The sequence below is a fragment of the Pelmatolapia mariae genome, linkage group LG4 (assembly GCF_036321145.2).
Source record: "Pelmatolapia mariae isolate MD_Pm_ZW linkage group LG4, Pm_UMD_F_2, whole genome shotgun sequence".
NCBI lineage: Eukaryota > Metazoa > Chordata > Actinopteri > Cichliformes > Cichlidae > Pelmatolapia > Pelmatolapia mariae.
This window is the reverse complement of record NC_086230.1, coordinates 31,405,608-31,425,027: the sequence shown is the minus strand read 5'-3', so window position 1 is coordinate 31,425,027 and position 19,420 is coordinate 31,405,608. Positions and strand designations below refer to the sequence as shown.

The 19,420-nt window shown below is 39.2% G+C and overlaps 1 protein-coding gene across 2 annotated transcripts in view; it reads right to left on the bottom strand.

The window, feature by feature from the left end:
- The window catches only part of LOC134626522 (cytohesin-3-like), a 36,768-nt gene that overhangs the window by 11,567 nt on the left and 5,781 nt on the right, over window positions 1–19,420 (bottom strand). The window contains exons 2-6 of one of the 2 annotated variants that reach the window (XM_063472424.1): window positions 5,519–6,152; window positions 4,472–4,656; window positions 3,892–3,965; window positions 3,562–3,626; window positions 1,396–1,462 (exon numbers count right to left, since the gene is read on the bottom strand). In XM_063472424.1, the coding sequence (XP_063328494.1) occupies window positions 1,396–1,462; window positions 3,562–3,626; window positions 3,892–3,965; window positions 4,472–4,511 (246 nt within the window). In that variant the 5' untranslated portion in view covers window positions 4,512–4,656; window positions 5,519–6,152. The remainder of the gene's footprint in view (window positions 1–1,395; window positions 1,463–3,561; window positions 3,627–3,891; window positions 3,966–4,471; window positions 4,657–5,518; window positions 6,153–19,420) is intronic. The other variant, XM_063472425.1, reaches the window with a different exon arrangement.

Genomic DNA, 19,420 nt, shown 5'->3' with positions numbered 1-19,420 from the left:
TTTTGCTCACGTTGTGCGTCTGTGCCTGTGCACTGGTTGCACTTCTGAGCATCACATACACATCTCTCAACTTGACATCCGCTGTGTGTGCAGATATCTCTGTTACCGTGTTGCTGTTGACCTTCTGATACAGAGATGTTGAAGTGAGTGAAAGTAGAATTAAAACTTTTACTGTGACTAGCAAAGTTTCCTTTAATCTCTTGAAATAAACAACACTGCGCATGTCAGAAGTAAATATAAGAGTATGCACTAAGAAATAGCACCATTTATGTATAATCTACAGGTATACAGCTCAAGAGCAGTGACCTTACAGGTGTTGGCTCCTCCCCTTATCCTACTAGATAATGCTTGTGCCACCCACAATGGTTGGGTTACTGGATGAGGCACTGATATGCTGCTAAAAATTAAAGTTGAAAAATGCTGAAAAATAGAAACTATTATGTTAACAAACCTAGTCAAGGTTTAGGCACAAAGACAAACCTGTACATAAAGCCCAAGAAGTGCCTTTAGTTCCTCTAATGGCCACTTGAAGGTGGCTTCAAATCAGTCCCCACAGACTCTCGTGTTAAAATACTGACCTTTTCAAGAAAAATGATTGTTTGTCCGTGTGGATAGCTTCCCCCTTCATATACCCTTGGTACTTGTCTTTATTTTAAGATCTAAGTTAGGAGTTTTAGTGTAAAGTTATTGGAGTCAAAGGTTAAAATGACTTCTTGGTTACAGTTGCAGGACCTTCATTATAATTCTTACATGACATCATGATAAAAGTGACATCAATATCTGAGGCTACTTTAACAGAAACAGTACTGACCCCCTTTTGCTACAATTTCGCTTTTAAAAGAAACACTGAGGATGACTTAAAACAGGGAAAATATAGCATATACCGATGTTTGGTTGACCCATCCATCTGTCTGGACCTCCACCCTAAACAGACTGTCTTGCTCTGACGTTTTTGCAGTCATGTGACCACTGACCATGTGATGTTAAGGGTTAGTTGGTGAAAATCTCCTTGCAACTGGTTTGGTCTGACTAGTGGATTGCCAATTAAATGTTTGTTTCAACACTGAAGGACAATGTTTGTATATTTTCAGCTTGTGTCGCACTTTTTCAAGTTTTACTTCTGCTCAGTGAGTAGTTAGTGCGTGCTTCAGACTGGTGTCTTCTATATAAACTACAGCCGACTACAGAAATCCATCTATAGCAACACCTAGCTTCTTTGTTTGCTCCTGTCGCTGTCACTGGAAGATATGGAGTTTTTAAAAAGATCTCCTGAGGTCACTGAGTAATGAGCTGCTTTAATAAACAAAGTAAAGGATTGTCTTACTTTGTAGATTAAATTAAAAATCTTTCCTTAATGTATGAAAATTTGTACACAAAAATATGATATCAACTTACTTTTTTGGAGTCCATGTTAAATTTCTTTTTCCCACGTAGGAATTTCCTGTTCCTCGCAACATTTTTACTGCAACAGAAGACAAAAAAATGTTGTAATGTTATAAATCATAAAGTTTTATAGCTCATTTTGTTGTTTATTTTGAACTGAGAGCTGTGTTTGCCTTTTTTTTTCGTGTTGAATATAAGGAGCAGATTGCTGGATTAATGTTTGGTTTCCTTTTGCTTCAGCAGTTTTCGATTTACTAAACATAAATAATACATATATTGGTATAAAAGGCAATGAAAAGTTAACTTTGTGACTGATCAATGTTCAAGTTAAAATAAATCATTTTTTCTGTGAATTCATTTATCACACTCCAAACTACTTTCCGATAACGAGCGCTTTGTGATAAGTGGTAGGTGTTTTTGTGGCGTGCGTGCAGCAGTACTCAGAAACTGAGGTTGCGATGCCAGTAATGCAGCTATGTGTAAATGTAGTGTCACACTAGTCACTTATTATCGCCTCATAAGTGCAACAGCAAAAAGCAGAAACTCCAAATAAGGACTTCCCATAATGTCAAAAGACATTTTTCTCTCCAAATTTCTTTGACTTTAAGCGTGCTCATTAACTTTGTTTTATTACAGCTGGTGCTCCAGTTCGTGCTGGATCACACTGATTCCTCCAAAACACATTGTCTCTAATTACCAGCCTCCAAAGATGACTAAAAAGTTTTGAAACATTTAGCAAAATAATGGGTAAAAGGTTAAAATAAAGGGTAGCACGGATGTGAAGTACCTGAATTAAACTGTGTGGATTTATTTTAAAAGGAAAGCAGCAAAAATTGCTCTTTGTGGAACAACTTATGGAGAAAGTGATCGCAAGTGTCAGGTGAAAAGGCTTGAGAAGCAATTTAAACTGTAGAGGGAGTAGGTGGCCCCTGCCCCTCCTGACTGCTCAAGGCCACCACCAGCATATACGTTATAAAATACATCTCCGTCTGTGACATTAAAGCGATATACACGTTCATTTTGGTCCAGTATTATTAGTGAGTCCCAAAGTGTGGACCACAGCCCCCTGTAGGGTGGTTTAGGTACTGCATATGAGTCGGGAAAGGTTGTTTAAATCACTGTAAAAACATTCTAATTAAATATTTCCAACAAAAAGCAATAATAAAAAAAAACAACCCATTTTCTATTGTGTAAAAGATGGACGTAGCTACACCAGCCAACAGTTTGTGAAATCTCTTTATGAAGTCACAATTTGAGCTTTTGGGTTTCTTGAACTACCAGCTAGCTAAAACAAGGGCTGAATCTGACGATGAAACTGTGCTCTTTTTGGCTAATAACTCGTCAATCACAAATAAATACAAGATGACCTGAAATTATCAACTAATGAGCTCATGAGGAAAATATTCCCTGGGAGAAAAGGAGCTGAGAGTAGTTTTCCAATGGAAAATCCTTGTGTGAGTTTGAAAAACTAATGGTTGTCTGATCATTCTGATTCTACAACTGGTTGACCAGCTGGTTACTCAGAAGGTGAGCATGCAACAGCCTCAACCTCTGGACAACCACTTTAGATTGCAGTTGGTCAGGTCTTCTGATGGGAGGCAAGCTGTATTTAGGTTGAGTGAGGTCACTATCAGACAGATTGCTGAGGGTTTGCAAAAATCTTTCTTTTTGCATTAAGGACTCAACTCAGCTGGTTGCCAGCTCGTTGTATTGTGGTTATATTCTTATTTAAAAGCAAAGGGTTTCCCTAACGTGACAAAAGTATCACTTAGAGATGCAACTAAATGTTTGGGCCACAGAATATTTACAGATTACATAGTGGGCTTTGGGATTCTAAATATGGGATTGGCTGGTCTGAAAAGTGGCATCCTGCATATTTTTTTAGACCTCTGAGGTCTAATAGGTGGTAAACCTAACACCAACAACCTAAAACAGTTAATCCGATTTGTTTATTAGGCTTGTGCAGTGCATCATCACACTGAAATGCCCCTGCTTCTGACTTGGTCAAATGCAAATCTGAGTAAAGGTGGCTGCGCGACTGAGCGTTACGTGTGGTGTAGGAGACTAAGCTGAATCAAAGTGTATCTTAAACAAGAGGAAGAAGCCATGCTGACTCAGAGAATAAGAATGCTAGTCCCCAGTCCAAGAAGCTGCTATAAGAATTGTCCTCATACTCACTTCTGCTCCTTCAGTTCAGGGCTGTGGATTTCAGGCATGACGTGATTGATCTCCAATCTGAGTTTCTGCAAGAAAGAAGGCAGTGACGTTAGAGAAAGACCAAGGTTTGGTGTTACATCACAGATACTCGCAGACTCAATGATTCATGGTCAGTTTGTCGGCTATTATAAAGCAGCCTTCAAATCCTTCATATCTCAATTAAATGTTATGTATGAATGGCCTTTTGTGCGCTGTGAAAAACTCTGCCGAGGCTGCTAGGAGTGGGTGCATACAGGAGAATAACGAGGCATTTTAATGAAAGACCTTAGAGGAAAATATTCACCGCAGTACCTGAATGTCATCCAGCAGCTCAAACTCATGCGCCTCACCCTGCCTCCTCGCTTCTGGTGGGAGTTTGATTGGTGCTGTTGGGTGACAGAAAGCATCAGTTACACTTCAGGATGGGGACAAATACACTTGATAATGCATTAATTAGACATGCAACTCTGTGGACTGTCTTGACAACCACTCACACCCCCCCACTCGCTTTCACACACATTCATATATCACACCTTCACCCTTCACAGGTTAAAGAAGTGGTCAATCAACACGCTTAAAATAGCTGCTTTTCTTCCTCTTTTAAACAAAAAGGGTTACTTTTGAGTGCAGTGCAGCCACTAAAGCAGAATTTAAGTTCAAGTAATTTTTTATAACATTGTAAAAAAGTTCAGTTTCCTTCCTAGGCAAAGACATCATTGTGCGTTAAAAGTAATATGAAAATAGCATGATATTCAAAGCAGCAGTTGTAAGCAGTTTGAGTTGTAAACTAAACCACACAAATAGTCAACACAAACATCATCAAAACCACTTTTAGTTTTAAAGCAGCGGCAGCTTATGACAACGATTGAAAGTAAAAGATTAATAGGCATACCTTTTCCCCAGAGGAAGCTGTCTTTTCTGCGTATGGCCATGTTGTTGATGGTGCAGAGCGACTGACGGCTGCACAGGAAACAAACTCAGTCAGAGTGAAAAGAGGGCCGGCGCTGCCATTCAGAGACACAGCAGTGACACTGGAGGCGCTCCAGAGCTCAGCCAACAGCACCGCTTACAACTCGTCTGATGACGTGAAACATGGTAAAATGCCCATTGAGCAACAGACAGCTCATTCATGACCTTATCGCTATTACATGTTATTACACAAATACTACAGCTGTGACCACTAAAAGTAATGTCATAACATCAACAGGATGAAATCAGGCGTTTTTAATGTAAAACAACAGCGAGGTGGTGGAGAAGACATTCAAATCCACTGCTTTCACAGAAGCACTCCAGTTTATGAATACTCTAAAAAGATCAACAGCAAATGCTCAAACTATTAAAATATTTGTTTATTCAAAAATAACTGAGGAATGCTGATAAAACTGCATAAATGACTTAAATCTGAGGAACTCAAATTGCTGACAGGAAAGATGTAGGCTGAAGCTTTCGCTTAAAACACCCACACTTTATACAGAGGATATTGTAAATATGTATTCTGCACTGCAACACTTTTACAACTAAAGTTCACAAAAAAGAAAGAAAAAATGAAAAATGAAATGGCCTTCACAGAAGCACACTGTGTTAAAAATAAAAATATGAAAGCCAGCTGCAACATGAACGTTGCAAATGTGTCCTAATCATGAGGGTTTTTTTCTGTTTTCATTTGGATGTGCACGAGTGTCTGGTTCTGGAAAAGCTTTAAAGCCTTCGCATGAGTTATGAAGTGCGCCAATAGCACAACATGCCACTGGCAACACCAGACAGTGTAAATCTGAATGAAAATATGTTGCCTGGTTCATAATAGTGCAAGAAAGGTTCTGTGTATTATACTGTTATATGTATATGCAGAGTGAGTATATATACACATATATAACATATAACGTACTGTAGCCTCACAGCAAGATGGTTTTGGGTTTGAGTCATGCAGACATGCACTTACTGAGGTTACATGTGGGCTAATCGGAGAGTCTCAGTTGGCTGTAAGTTTGAATATGAGTGTAAATGGTTGCCTGTTTCTTTGTGTTAGCCCTGTGACAGACTGGTGAGGGTGTACGCTAAGACAGGCTCCAGCCTCCTTGTGACCCTTAATTGGATAAGCAGAAGAAAATGAATGCACATATACATAGAAGTATAAGAATAACTATTGCACGTTAGATTTCTCTGTTGTAAAGCTTCGTTTTGACTACATGGAGCAGTCCAGTCATTTGTAGTGCTGGTGGTTTGGGGGCATGTTTAGTGATCTGCTGCAGATCCTGTGGAAAGAGAAGACCCAATGATCATCACTGTCGTCACCACGCGCTGCAGGGACTTCCAGTTAACCGTCCTGACATCACAGATATGCACAGGGTAGGTCATTTCTTCTCTCTCAGCACAAAAAGAGCAGACGCTGCTGTGACAAGGACAGGATGTGTATTATCTGTATGACAACCTCCACTGTGGTGTTGTTGATAACATGTAGTGTGTAGCTATGCTGGCTTCAACGATGATCTCTTTGGTTTAGTTGACATTCTGTTCCAAGTTGTTATCAATGCACCACTCCACCAGTGCAAGGACTTGCTCGGTTTTTCCAAACCCTTTATGTTCAAGAAAAATATAAAGTAAGTAACATGATTATCCATCCATTAAGTGGAGAGAACGCACGCAATTATGAGAAGAACATGCAAACAGAAAAAGGGCCAAAGCCAGGATTCAAACCAGGAACTTTCTTAGGCAGCAGTGCCAACCACTGCCCACCGTAACTGGAAATTGTAGCAGTTAAAGATGCAAAAAAATGTAAGACTGATAATTTAAAAAAGAACTGTTAATGACATTGAAAGATTTTCAGCACAATGTGAAGTAAAATGGTTTTACATCAAAGAGGTTTGTGTTAGGAAAGTTGTTCAGGGAGCGAAAACACACAGGGATAAACTACAAAGTGAGCATAATGGGTATCCATGTATGTGAAACACGCTGTTTAACCTTGTTAGATCTCCATGGTAACCGCTGCTGAACCCATAACCCGAACTTGTTTGACTTCATTATTTTGTTCAGTCCATCCCATACATAACCATGTAAAACACCTTTTTGGTGTAACTTGTACACCATTGTCACCACCTTAGTTATGAGCCTTTCTGGTAATGCCCCCAAAACCTTTAAAAAAGGTTAATTTATTGTAATTTCATGCCTAATAAGGTACTACACGTGCAAAATATTTGCGTCACTGGAACCTAAAAGTGAATATGTTTTTACAGGAGAGGGAGAGAAAATGTACTTTCCTCTGCCGCCACATCACAGCAGCGAGATGAAGCATCAGCTATGTTTTCATCTGCATGAAGGCAACACTTGAAAAGAGCAGACTTCTTTCATTTTTAAATATGAGGCCCCACCTAGTGGGATGTCACGTTTCTAAACACCAGAGATTGTTGCTATATTTCAGTGTGTCAGTACTTTTGGACTCCTTCAGCCTCGACAGCAACAAGTTTTCTATTTTTAAAGAAAGACTGACATAAGTCTTTAAAAAGTTTATAAATGTTCAGTTCTTCAAAAAGGAAATTCTGATTCAGCAGAAAAAGGAGGAAGCAGAAAGAGACAGGCACTTTAAGCAGCTGATATGTTGCTTCTTTTATTTCCTTCAACCATATGGTGTATGGAGTGTATGGCTGTGGTAATAAAGGACAATTTTACACAGTTTTTAAGCTGTTGGACAACAGTGGAGCTCTGTGGACACTTCGGATAAATAAAAATCAGTGATAAAGATATTTGAAGGCAGAAGATATGCTACACAGTAAATTTCTGTTTTGTAATAAAAAGTAATACTTTTGGAGGATATACAGTAAATAAGTTGAATTTTTCATTCAACCGCTGACGGGAAGGTCTGAAAAGTTAATGTTTCAGTAGTTTTGTTTCAGGACGTCAACTGTTTCTCTGAGGATTGTTTTTTATATTAGAGGAGTGAGATTAAGACATGAGAAGAGGAAGGACAGATCTACAAGAATCTGCAAACTGAGTAAACCAAGAAAGGGGGAAGTTACCAAAATAAATCACTGAGTGGAAACAAGGGAACTAAAGCAAAGAAAAACAGGAAGCAAAGACAGACAAGGAGAAACTGGGTGACCCTGGGAAATAATTATAAAAAACTGTTATCAATAAAACTCCACACTAACACTAAAAAAGAAACTGCCAATGACCTTCATGCTTTAGACTGCTTTAAACACTCTGCTTCTTCTCCTGGATCGGACATACCGTTGTGGGGTGTCAAACTTATTATAGTTCCTGGGCCACCTGCAGTCTGATTTAACCAAGAGGATCTAGGCAGTAAAACTGCTGAATAATAAATGATAATATTTTCCCCTTTTTTAAGTGTAAATAAGTACTTTCTGAGAACTTTTGCATGCAATGATTCATCAGCAGAAGATGAGGTCAAATAAATGTAATTTTAACAATATGTGTCACTTTTTCCACTTTTTTCCACTCTACTGTCATTACGAAACAGATGCTTCTGTCATAACCAGAAACCAAGCACCTGAGTGCAGCTCCTTGACTTGTAGGAAAAATACAGTGAAAAGGCTTAAAAACGATGTCGACATAGTCATACACTACAGGAGTATACAGTGTGTCATCAGACCTCCAGCTCCTTCGCTCCTTGACCTCAATAAACACGTTCTTGCCAGTTTATGTCTTATTTAACACATTTCCTAAATTAAGGTCCTCATTAGAGTTAATAAAGATAAGTATGATTTAGGGTGGCTGCCATATGTGCACACAGTGCCAAAAGATTCTTAGTCACCAAACACCAAGATGATGATGGTAAAAACAGTCCATGTCTAAAAGGTCTTATTGCAGGGAGAGGATGAACTTAGGGGCAGCACTAAGGTTCAGCATAAGATTCATGTGACTTAATTTAAGCTGTGACTCATGAGAAGCAACTGTATTCCAGGAGTCCAGATGGAATTGAGGCCCATAGGTCAACTTTAATGTGGAACAAATGGCAAAATCTGCAAATAGACAAAAACAAGTCATCGAGTGTGCGTAGGTGGATTTTTCTGTGCAATAAACCAGATATATTTTTGACCTTGTGAGTCAGGATCATTGTCTTTTTATAACTTTTTGCTCTGTGATTCACTTACGGGAACTCTTCATAGTTCCTCTTTGTTTTCCTCCACAATAAACTCTTGATTGAAAAGACAAACTATCCAGTTTTTAGAGTCACATTTGCTGTCAACAGAATATTCCCTCACAAAGCACTTTATCAGGACCAGCAGTCAGCCAGTCATTTGGCAGGGCTTCACAGCATAAAACCTTCCTTCAGTTAACATGAGTCTGGCATGACTGCTGGCAGCAGATAGGCTGGTTTGCGAGAGTTCGGTCAGAAAGATGGATGAGCAGCAGTTGTTTGGATGGACGCTCTTTGCTGATGCCAGAGTTCAGAGGTGGGTGAATGACAGAAGGAGATAACCTCTGCTTAGCCCTCTTCCTTAAGAGAAAAACAGAAAAAACAAATGTGAGTCTGCAGTGGGCACAGGCTCACCTTCTAGCGTTAAAGTTTGGTATTAGCAGCATGAATACACAGCCTGTAATGGGACTGACCCAAAGCTGCAGTTCCTCTAATGGCCACTTGAGGCCAAACGTTAAACTCCACAGACATTAAATTTCGAGTCATACTGAGAAAAAGGAGTCAGTTTTATAAATGTTGGTCATTCTAAGTTTCAAAAATGAGGATCATTTAGATTATGCTCATTGGCTTTCACAGTCAGATCAACCCCTCTCTCCTCACATCAAGTTTCAACACAAAGATGGTGATGGCAGAAATCCTCGGGGCTTCAAACTCCAATGGATGATGTCACGATAGCGACATTCATCTTATCTTTTTCTATCTGCCTCTTAAGTCTGACATCATTAGCCATCACCGAGAGTTTAAAACTGTCTAAATTCTTTCATTTGTAATAAAATGATCAGTGTGGCTGCTCTACCAGGTGTAACAATAAAGTTTAACATCCAGGCATCCATGAAAAACAGAAGTTAGCAGTTAGTTAGCTTCCAGTTTCCATCTAAATATGATATACTATGAGGGATTTCTGAAAACCTAAAATGTACAGCTCTGCTATCACTTTGGATAAAATGAAGAAGGACAATTAAGCAGCAGGGACGTTTGTAGGGTTACTGAAGTTGGGCCAGCTGGCGTATAATGGTATGCTGCGTGTTGGCTAGCTAAAGAGCTATGGTTAGGATATTAAAAACACTTTTGCAGCGTGAAGCTGGAGGATGCATTTAATTTTTTTCCACTCAATTAAATGTGAGAGCCCCAGATGGGTAGAGACGAATGCAATCACACGACAGGAAAAACATGCTGTAAACGGACCAAACTTCATCAGGACAGCATCTGAGATAATCCATCCAAAATACGAGGTTAGTCATTTATATATTGCTGCATGATTTGGATTACTCACTATGAAAACCTCCTGATCTTCAGCTTCATGTACTCATTCAAGTCTTTGTTAGCCTCAGAGTGATGCTTTTCTGACCTGTTCAAATATTTGGTGTCTGGCAAACTGTGAGTCTCATGGCAAAGCTGATGGGCTGTAGTTACATCGTAAGGTTTTAAAAACAAAGCTTTAAAATGTGCTGCAGATGAATGGCAGAAATAAAAACTGAGAGAGGCCAATAGTGATCACTGACTATTTTTAAGGGCTTGTTCAGATTAAATAGAACAAGATACAAAGCATTAAAACACGTTAAAATGACAACAGCCTTAATAAACACAGTGTAGTTTGTACCTAGAAGCAGGGTTTATATGTCATCCCTTAAGAACCGAATGGTGGCTTTTATATGGAATTTTTTATATGGAACAAAAAACTAAAAAAGTAACAAAACAAAAAAAGCCCAAACAAAAGACAGCCAAAATTTGCAAAAAGATGCTGCAATGCAGAAGAGAATTCAGAGTACAGGAGACCATCTGTCAAGAACATGGAAGTACATACACTAGATTTCAGCTTATATGCTGCGTAAATAATTTGCTTAAACGGAAACAAAGGGAGGAAGTGCAACTACCGGCGATGAAAAGGAAATGATTACTTTGTGTGCCTGCAGGTTGGCATACAACCTGTGCTGTGTAAAGTCTGCTGCTGGTGATGTAATGGTGTGGAAAGTTTCCATAGCACACTGAATGTTGTTTTCAGTGTTGTTATTGACGATTTGAGTCCATTTACGGCCACAGTTTGCCATCTTTCAGTGGCTATTTCCAGTATGAAAATACACAGAATTGTCTCTTTCCTGGTCACCAGCTCTGAAACCAATTAAAAAAGTCCCTTTGGGATGTGCTGGATTCACATCATAACAGTGCAGCTAACAAACCTGCAGAAATAATGTGAATCTCAAATAAACATTTCCCACATCTTGTCCAGACCAAGAAATTAGGTTGTTTTGACAGCCAAGAGAGGCTGAGTGCATTAGTATTAGTACGGCGTTCCTAATGAAGTCCTCACTGAGTGTATTACTGCTGTTAAAGAAGCACTTCAGTTGTTAAGCATACTGACTATTCATTTATGAATGTGTCATAAAATATAAAACAAACCCTGATTTTATTATTTAACGCCTCTCTATGGTTCAATTGAAGCTGCGCGTGCAAACATTGTTAATCATAAAGGAGATAGTATACACAAACAGGGAAGGTTTGGTTGAGAATATTACTTTAAGTTAGCGTGTGACTGTGCTGCTGCAGGAAAAACTGACAGAATGTGACTCTGTGTTACCAAAAAACTAATTCGGCAGAGACATGAATGGGCCAGATAAGTCTCTCAGATGGGTTGTTCTGAGCTGACCCTTGTCAAATTAGATCTATTGCCACCAATGCCAATCAACTGGAGTATTTGTTACGAGATAAGGTAATCTGCCTGCTGCAGACTCTTCTGTCTGCATCGCTTTGACTGATCTCGCTGTAATGGCTTTCATCATTGTACTCTGTCCATTATGAAGAATCCATTGTTCCCACTGCTCCATTCATAGGAGAATAGTTTGTTGCAAGGCAAACCACAAAATGGATTTAATGGGGTGCTGGATATTTGTGCGGCGGTCCAAGATGTTCTTCGGCCTTGGATTTTTGTTTCTTACTGAAAAGTCACTCTGAGAGCTGTGAATAAAAAAGGACCGCAAAAAGATACAAAACAATCACAAGTGGCATAAAACATAGACACAAAATAACAGATGAGACAAAAAAGGATGCAATAGGGACACAAAACAATCACAAAAGAGATGTAAAATAATCAAAAAGACACTTAAAAGCACAAAAAAGAGAAAGTAGCCACAGAACCTCTAAACAACCCAAAGATATACAAAAGAACTACAAACAGAAAAAAGATACAAATTAACCACAAAGGGACACCAAACAACCCAAAATATCACAAAGCAATGTTAAAGAGAAACAAATTAACCACAAGGAGACACCAAACGGAAAATAAAAGATAAAAAAAAAAAACCCACAGAGACGTGAAAGAACTACAGACACAAAATAATCCAATTTAATTTTATTCCGATAGTGCCAAATCAAAGCAATCGCTGGTGGTGTGCAATACTCTAAGATTTGGTATTGGTCCGATACTGAGTAAATACAAGGCCGATTATCGCCGATACTGATACTTTTTAGTAATTAACATAGATGCACCACCATTGCTAAATGTGAATGGGTTTTCATGACCTTTAAGTGTTTGGGGGGATTTTTCCTTTAAGTTATTAATGAGTTCAAACCCAGGACAGAAATACTATAATGAGTAAGTCTGTAGCACATCTAGTTGTATTTTAAATATAATAATCATACTGTATCTGTTTCACAGTTAACACAAAGGGGTAATTACATTCAATCAAATCTGAGCCATATTATAATTGGAATGTTTGCTCTAATTCAATTATATCAAGGTCTCAATGTAATTTATACTTTTTTAGTTGATTAAAATAAGAATTAGCCAGCTGCACTTTAAAAATTACAGCAATGCTGAAAATAACTAAAATATTACTGTTACCACCATCATGTACCTGGATACTCTCTGCCATACTGCGCTGCTGGGTGGCCTGGCTACCTGAACATGCTTGCTTCTTTGCCTAGCGCTGCTGAGACACGTGACAGGACCAAACTGTGGCTGCTCTGCGCTGTGACACATGAAAGCAGAGGCACTTACACAGGCAGCCAGGTTGCCCCTTTGCAGCAGTGCATGCAGAAACTAAAGTATCGATCTTATTACACATGGATTGGATCGACCCGCCCACCACTAGCAATCGCCTCAGGCGTTTTATATTGTAAGGTGATGACCTAGTTCTACAACAATAGACCTAAAATAGCTAATTAGAATTACAAAGGAGACACAAAGAAACCCAATTAGAGAGACTTAAAATAACCAAAAAGAGGTACCAAACACTCACAAAAGAGACACACTTAAAACATCTGTAAAGAGGCACTAAATAAAACCCTACACATAAACTGAGCACAAAGAAGCCACAGCATGCATTTAAGGGAAATTAACCACAAAGTTTAGATAAACTAAGTTTATGCAAGAGTTTAAAATCTAAAATTACCCAGCTCTTCACTAGTCTGATGATTCAGTCTAATGTCACATTACCCCCCTCTGTGTCCTCCTGCCACTTTTGGCATAAATGCAAAACCATATACAGTACAGATTGGTTCAGAAACATTTGTGCAGAAAGAGTTTTCTTGTTTTTATATTTGCAATCAAGATGTAACCGAAGGATTAATTTGGTTTTAATACAAGAGATGCAACAATCTCTTTCAACTGACTATCTCATCTGGCTACCTATTTAATATCATTTATTATCCAGTGTTTACACAGACAGATAACTGCATGGGAAAAGTGGGCACATGCCCAGGGCATTAAGGTTTTATTATTGTATAGCATACAATGTTTATTTAAAAGGTATTAGTTAGTAGCATGATTACTGTTTGTCTGGTGGGAGAAAGGCAAACTAAGAGAATCGGCAGAGCATAAACTGTCAGCAGATGTGTCAGAGTGCCTGGATGCTAATGCTGCTAGAATGAGTTCACAGGAGGACTGCAACATTAGGATGAGTGATGTTTGTGGTGCAGCAGTGCTCACACTACCAAACCAACTGTCTAAAGTTAAGAATATTCTCTGGCTCCTGTGGAAGGCTACTGAGGAAAATAGCTTTTTATTTTATGATTTAGGATGTTAAAAATCAACTGAATTGAATCAGAAGCGGGACTTTAACAACAGTATTTTTCTCTCAAGAACATCACAGAAAGTTAGTGCTTAGCAGGGGCAGTTCCAGATGTTTTACATGGGTTGCCTAGAAAGGAAGCCAAGAACAAGATATCTATATTATAAATATTTTATTATATTAAATAGTTTAAAATCAGAGCAACATCTAATGTAGAAAAACTGTAAAAAAACACGCACATAATTTCATGGACATGAAGCTTTGAGTGTTAATACAGATTTGTTACATGAAAACTTGACCTACACAGGCTGCAGTTCACACAGGCTCTCCAAATTGGACAATAAAATATTGGAAAAACGTCCCCTGGTATTATGAGTCTTGATATCTGGATGGTAGGATCAGATATTTTGGCCACTTAGTAGCAAATTTAGATCATTTAAAAGTCACAGCATACCTAAATATTGTTGCTGACCATGTAAATCCCGTAACCTTCTTCTGATGGCTGCTCTTGGGAGGATAAGGTGTCCCAAAGCTCAGACTGTTTTAAAATGGCTTCTTCAACATGACAGGGAGTTCACTGTACTCAAGTGGTCTCCACAGTCACCAGATCACGATTCAACAGGGCAGCTCGTGTGTGCTCCAACAAATCTACATCGATTGTGTGACGATTTCATGTCAGCATCAACCAGAATCCCAGAGGAAGCTTTCCAGCACCTTGCTGAATCTGTGAACTGGCAATGTTCCCTCTAAGCTGCGCGCGTGCGCAATTGCGCACTGCTGGCACGGTCTCTGCGCACAGAAAATCTGCGTTGGGCACAAAAATAAAAATCTAACCTGAATTGAAATTAAAATTAATACTTTAACAGTTCTGTTTTGCAGTGTTAGTCAGTGAGTGACTGGCTGCTCCCGTATGGGATTACAACGATGCCACCTTATCCCATAGTCCAGCCAATAATGCGATTCACATTCGTATATACGCAGCTAATCAACGTCGTTGACAGGCTATGACAGCGTCCTTATGTGCCGACACCGGTGTTTTAGCTAGCAAAGCGCGTGGCTGATGTGGAGTGAAGCCACGTTAATGACAACGTGTTCAACCATTGGAGATGTGAGCAGGACAGACGGAACAATTGACGGAAAAAGTGTGGACTTTATACCAGTTTTTAAATTGTGTTGATCGGCCACGTAAAACCAGAGTTATGATAAAAATATCTGCAATGTTTGGTTTTCTTCCTGAATACTATCGTTGTTTATATTTACTGCGGGAAGAAACGGTAAAAACGGCGTTTTATAAGGAAAACGCTCGAAAGCGCTCTCCGCCTGTGAGCAAAACCAAACCAAACCCCACCCTTTCCTATTGGTGGAAAAATGTACCATGTCGACCAATCAAAAAATAATATGGCAACATGGCATTTAGTTGTTTAGGAAGGTGGAAGTTTTAGGAGTGACGGTGGTGTTTTGAGATGTGAAAGATTTGCGACGTTTAGAGCAAATCTTGTGTAGTTAGTGTGTAGTGTAGTCAATAGTTTTGTTGTGTGTGTAAGAACAATGAGGCAGCTGCTGAATGTTACAGGTGTTACAGGAGTGATACATCTGTTGTCAGGCCTGCAGGTATCAGGCTGTTGTTCTCCTTTATCTCATAGTAGACAGAAATTATTATTTTTTTTTTGTAGTGGCACAAATAATTTGTGTGGCATCAAATTTGATGCAGAACAGCTGATTGTTCTGTAAATAGTTTGAAATGTTTATTTAAAAAAACGCCTTGGCTGCATTTTTAGGTAAACAGCTGCAAAAAACTTCGTTGTTTGCATAACTCAGTTACTTTTTTGAAAAAGTAACTATATAATTAACTGCCCAACATTGGTCATTATATACTGTATTTTGCAGACAGAGAGTTACAGGACTCTCTCCCAGACCACAGACTCATAATACAAGTCAGAGCTTTATAAAAAAAGAAAGTTGTGTTTTCAAAATTGGAGTTCAAGTTACTTTTTACTTCCAATAGTGTTAACATACTACACAGGTCATGAACAAGATTTTTTTTTAAATTTTCATCGTAAGTGGGCTAAAGCAGTTAATTAAAACTAGTCAAACATAAATGCTGTAATTTGATTATTTTAATAAACCATGTAACTTGGATGGATTCGATGCTGGCGTGACCACAGTGCACACGTCTGCTGTTGCTCACAGTGGTCCAAGGGATCGCTCAGGGAGTTTGTGTGTTCGCTCAGACACATGAAAAATTAGAGGGAACATTGGAACTGAGGTATATGTAACCTATGATACCTAAACAGATTACATCAGAACTGTATCTCAGTAAACCTAACTGAGTAAAAGTACTCAGTTACATGCTTTCCATTGTTGGACACTATAAGATTAACTCTATCCTCATGGCTTCAGTTGGGGATGAGGGGGGTCATGTGCCCAGTGCTCAGGAAGAACAGTGTTCACTGCACTTTCATTCAGATTAAAGTGTGTGTTTGACTCCTAAAGATGTTTATGTTGTGTTGCACATGGCAGGTACAGAAAGCAACAGAAGAGCAGTAATCTAACAAGATGTCAAAAAAGCGAATGCAACAAACACAAACTCAAAGTAATGCGGCTGAAGTTGTAAGCTGCCTCGTGCTATGAATGTACGTTTTTCTAATGGAGTCATTTGGCAGAGACGTAGACAGACACTTACATCGATCAGTATGCGGCTCCTGTCTCCTTGAGCCTTGATTCAGTCAAAGCAAAAATAATTGCCTCCAAAGTGGGCTCCAGCAGCTGCGGTGGCGACGGTCTGAAACAGCAGCAGCGAGTCATGAGGACGAAGCGGTCTGAACCTGCTGCATAAAGCGCAGGTGCGACAGAAGAGAGGCAAAATTGTCCTTGATATTGGTAATTATTGAGGTGCCATCCATCCCATTTTGTGCCATTTAGAATCTCCTCGCCTGCATAAACAAGTGTACTCAGTGTTTTGATTTGGTCATTAAGTCCCAACAACAGGCCCTCATGCCAAAGCAGACACACTTCCACATGTGAAACTTTGATTTCCAACACTCCTCTTTAGCCTCTCGCTTAAGGTCATTGTGTTTGACTAAGTTGCCATGGTAACCACATATCTATAATGCAAATGCTGCCTTGTCAGATCCGTGAGCTTTAGGTAAGGAAAGCAGATCTATTTACAGCAGCGGTGTGTAGGCATAATGCACTATAACAGTGTTGGAAAGTCACATAAAATGTAGCAGTTAAGTATCTCTGCTGGATACTCACATTATGTTATATAACAAACATTTGATACAGTAAACAGTGTACTTATGACATCATCATTAAATGAAACAATCGAACTGCAAAAAGTCAACAGAAAAAACAAACAAACAGTTATTTGAAATGGACTGGTGAGCAAAACGTGTTCAGATTCATTTTTAATCCGAGCAGTAAACCCAGAGATGAAAAATAACGTCAGTGAAAATCTGCAGTTCCTCTAATGACCATGAAATAGTGTTAAAAAGCTCAACTTTACAGCAGAAATAATCATGTTTACAGCATGCAACAATATACAGCTCTATACAGGGTGAATTCCTGTATTACTAATCCATTTGGATACCAGTAAGGCTCAAAGTTAGAGGTGTGGTGACTTAAACAGCTTTACTAGCTAAACTGAATCACTGAACTACACCTTGTCTGTCCAAAACTATAACACATGTATATACGAGATGTTTAATAGGTGGTATGGCTATCTCCCATCTACACATGACATATCAGAAATGCAGAAAGACCTACACTTCTCTGCCAGTGTGCAGGTAGGCTTTGTTTTGTTTGAGCAGAACAAAGCCTACCTGCACACTGCGGGGGTGCCGCAAGACTGACACAAGTACCACACGGCACTTTCATGGACATCCAGGGCTGCAGCAACAACTCGGACATGCATGCCATGCCAGCATCCAGCAGGCAGTGTAGTCCAGCCTCGGTCACCTTGAGTCAGTTGCACTACAGTGGCACTAATGACGTTGATATTGTGTGTACCCTTTTTGTGTCACATGACCAATGGCTGGAGAATGGAGTGCACCAAACTGATTCTGAGGTGCAAAAGTTTATTTATGCTCAGTAAACAAATTACCAACTTGAGTGACATCCCGTTCTTAATCCACAGGATTTAATATGATCTTGGTCCACCCTTTGGACCTATAGCAGCTTCAATTCTTCTGGGAAGGCTTCCCGTTGGGTTTAGGAGTGACTTTATGGGACGTTTTGAACATTCGACACTGATGTTAGACGAGAAGTCCTTGCTCATAGTCTCCACTCTAAATGATCCCAAAGGTATCCATGGGGTTGAGGTCAGCACGCTGCAAGCCAGTTAAGTTCTTCCACTGCAAACTTGCTCATCTATTATGGACCTCGCTTTGTGGAAGGTGCCCAGCCATGTTGGAACAGGAAGGGCCATCGGCAAACTGTTCCCACAAAGTTGGGAGTATGAAATTGTCCAAAATGTTCCTTTGGACATTTCCTGAACTGCTTAAAAACAACCCCACACCACCAAACTTTACACTTAACACACTGCACTCAGAGAAGTATTGCTCTCCTGCAAACTGCAAAAACCAGACTCGTCCATCATATTGTCAGACAGAGAAACCTGATTCATCACTCCAGAGAACACGTCTGCACTGCTCTGGAGTCCTGTGGTGGCGTGCTTTATTCGCTGTATCCACAACTTTGTATATTGCATTGTTAGGGTTAGGGTTGCATTAAAAATGTGATGAAATTCCTTAAACCTGTTTTCTAATGGGCAGCAGGGGGCGACCCCTTCGGTAGCAAAAAGTTCAGTTGTAAAGTTGTTTGAGAAAATTAGCCCATTTCTCACTTAGAGATGTGGAGTCTCTTTAATATTATCACTATAATTGATTTATGAATGACTTTTATGACTTGTATTTGCTCCTTGGAAAACAGAGTGATTAGTACTACAGCAAATATTAAGATATTTATAGTGCATTTGTTCTCACAGAAGCTTCATAATCATGAAGTTTGGCTTCATAATTTTGCACTTAATAGATTTAAGAGAATACGCAACTCAGAGAGATACAAGTGAATAATAATTAATTTAATTACATTAATTAAATCCCAGAAAAGGTGCAGACATACTGAAAAGGAAAGAAAAGAACAGTAACACTACACCTGAGAATTCAGCACGTGGCAGCAAAATCACCCGATTTAAAAAGTGAATTTCTGTTTATGTACTTAAATAATCCTTCTTTACCGGTACCACTTTACTGTACTCAGACTTTAAAAAAAGATGTTTTAAATAGAGCCACAATGAGCCACAATTTATTACCAATTAACTCTGCAGAAGGTCACGTTACCTTTCAAATTGCATTTTAAAATACTCAAAATGACACCACAGCATAATCAAGAGGGCATGCCTGTGGTGGTTCTCGGTATCTCTTGTGTCATTTTAAGGGCTTTGCAGCAGTAGCATAAGGTCTTTTGGACCACTGAATACTGAATATTGAGGAGTTTTGATATTAGAGACTGTTCATATGTCTACACACTGGATACACACAGAGGTTAAACTTGATTTGGCAGGTGGGTTAACCCTAAGATGAGGCGTAGCAGTGCATCATGGAGAAAATAATTACATAGATATAAGTCACATAATTTGCTTTGTGAGCTCCAGCAGATTTTCCTTTGTGAACAGCTGACCTGT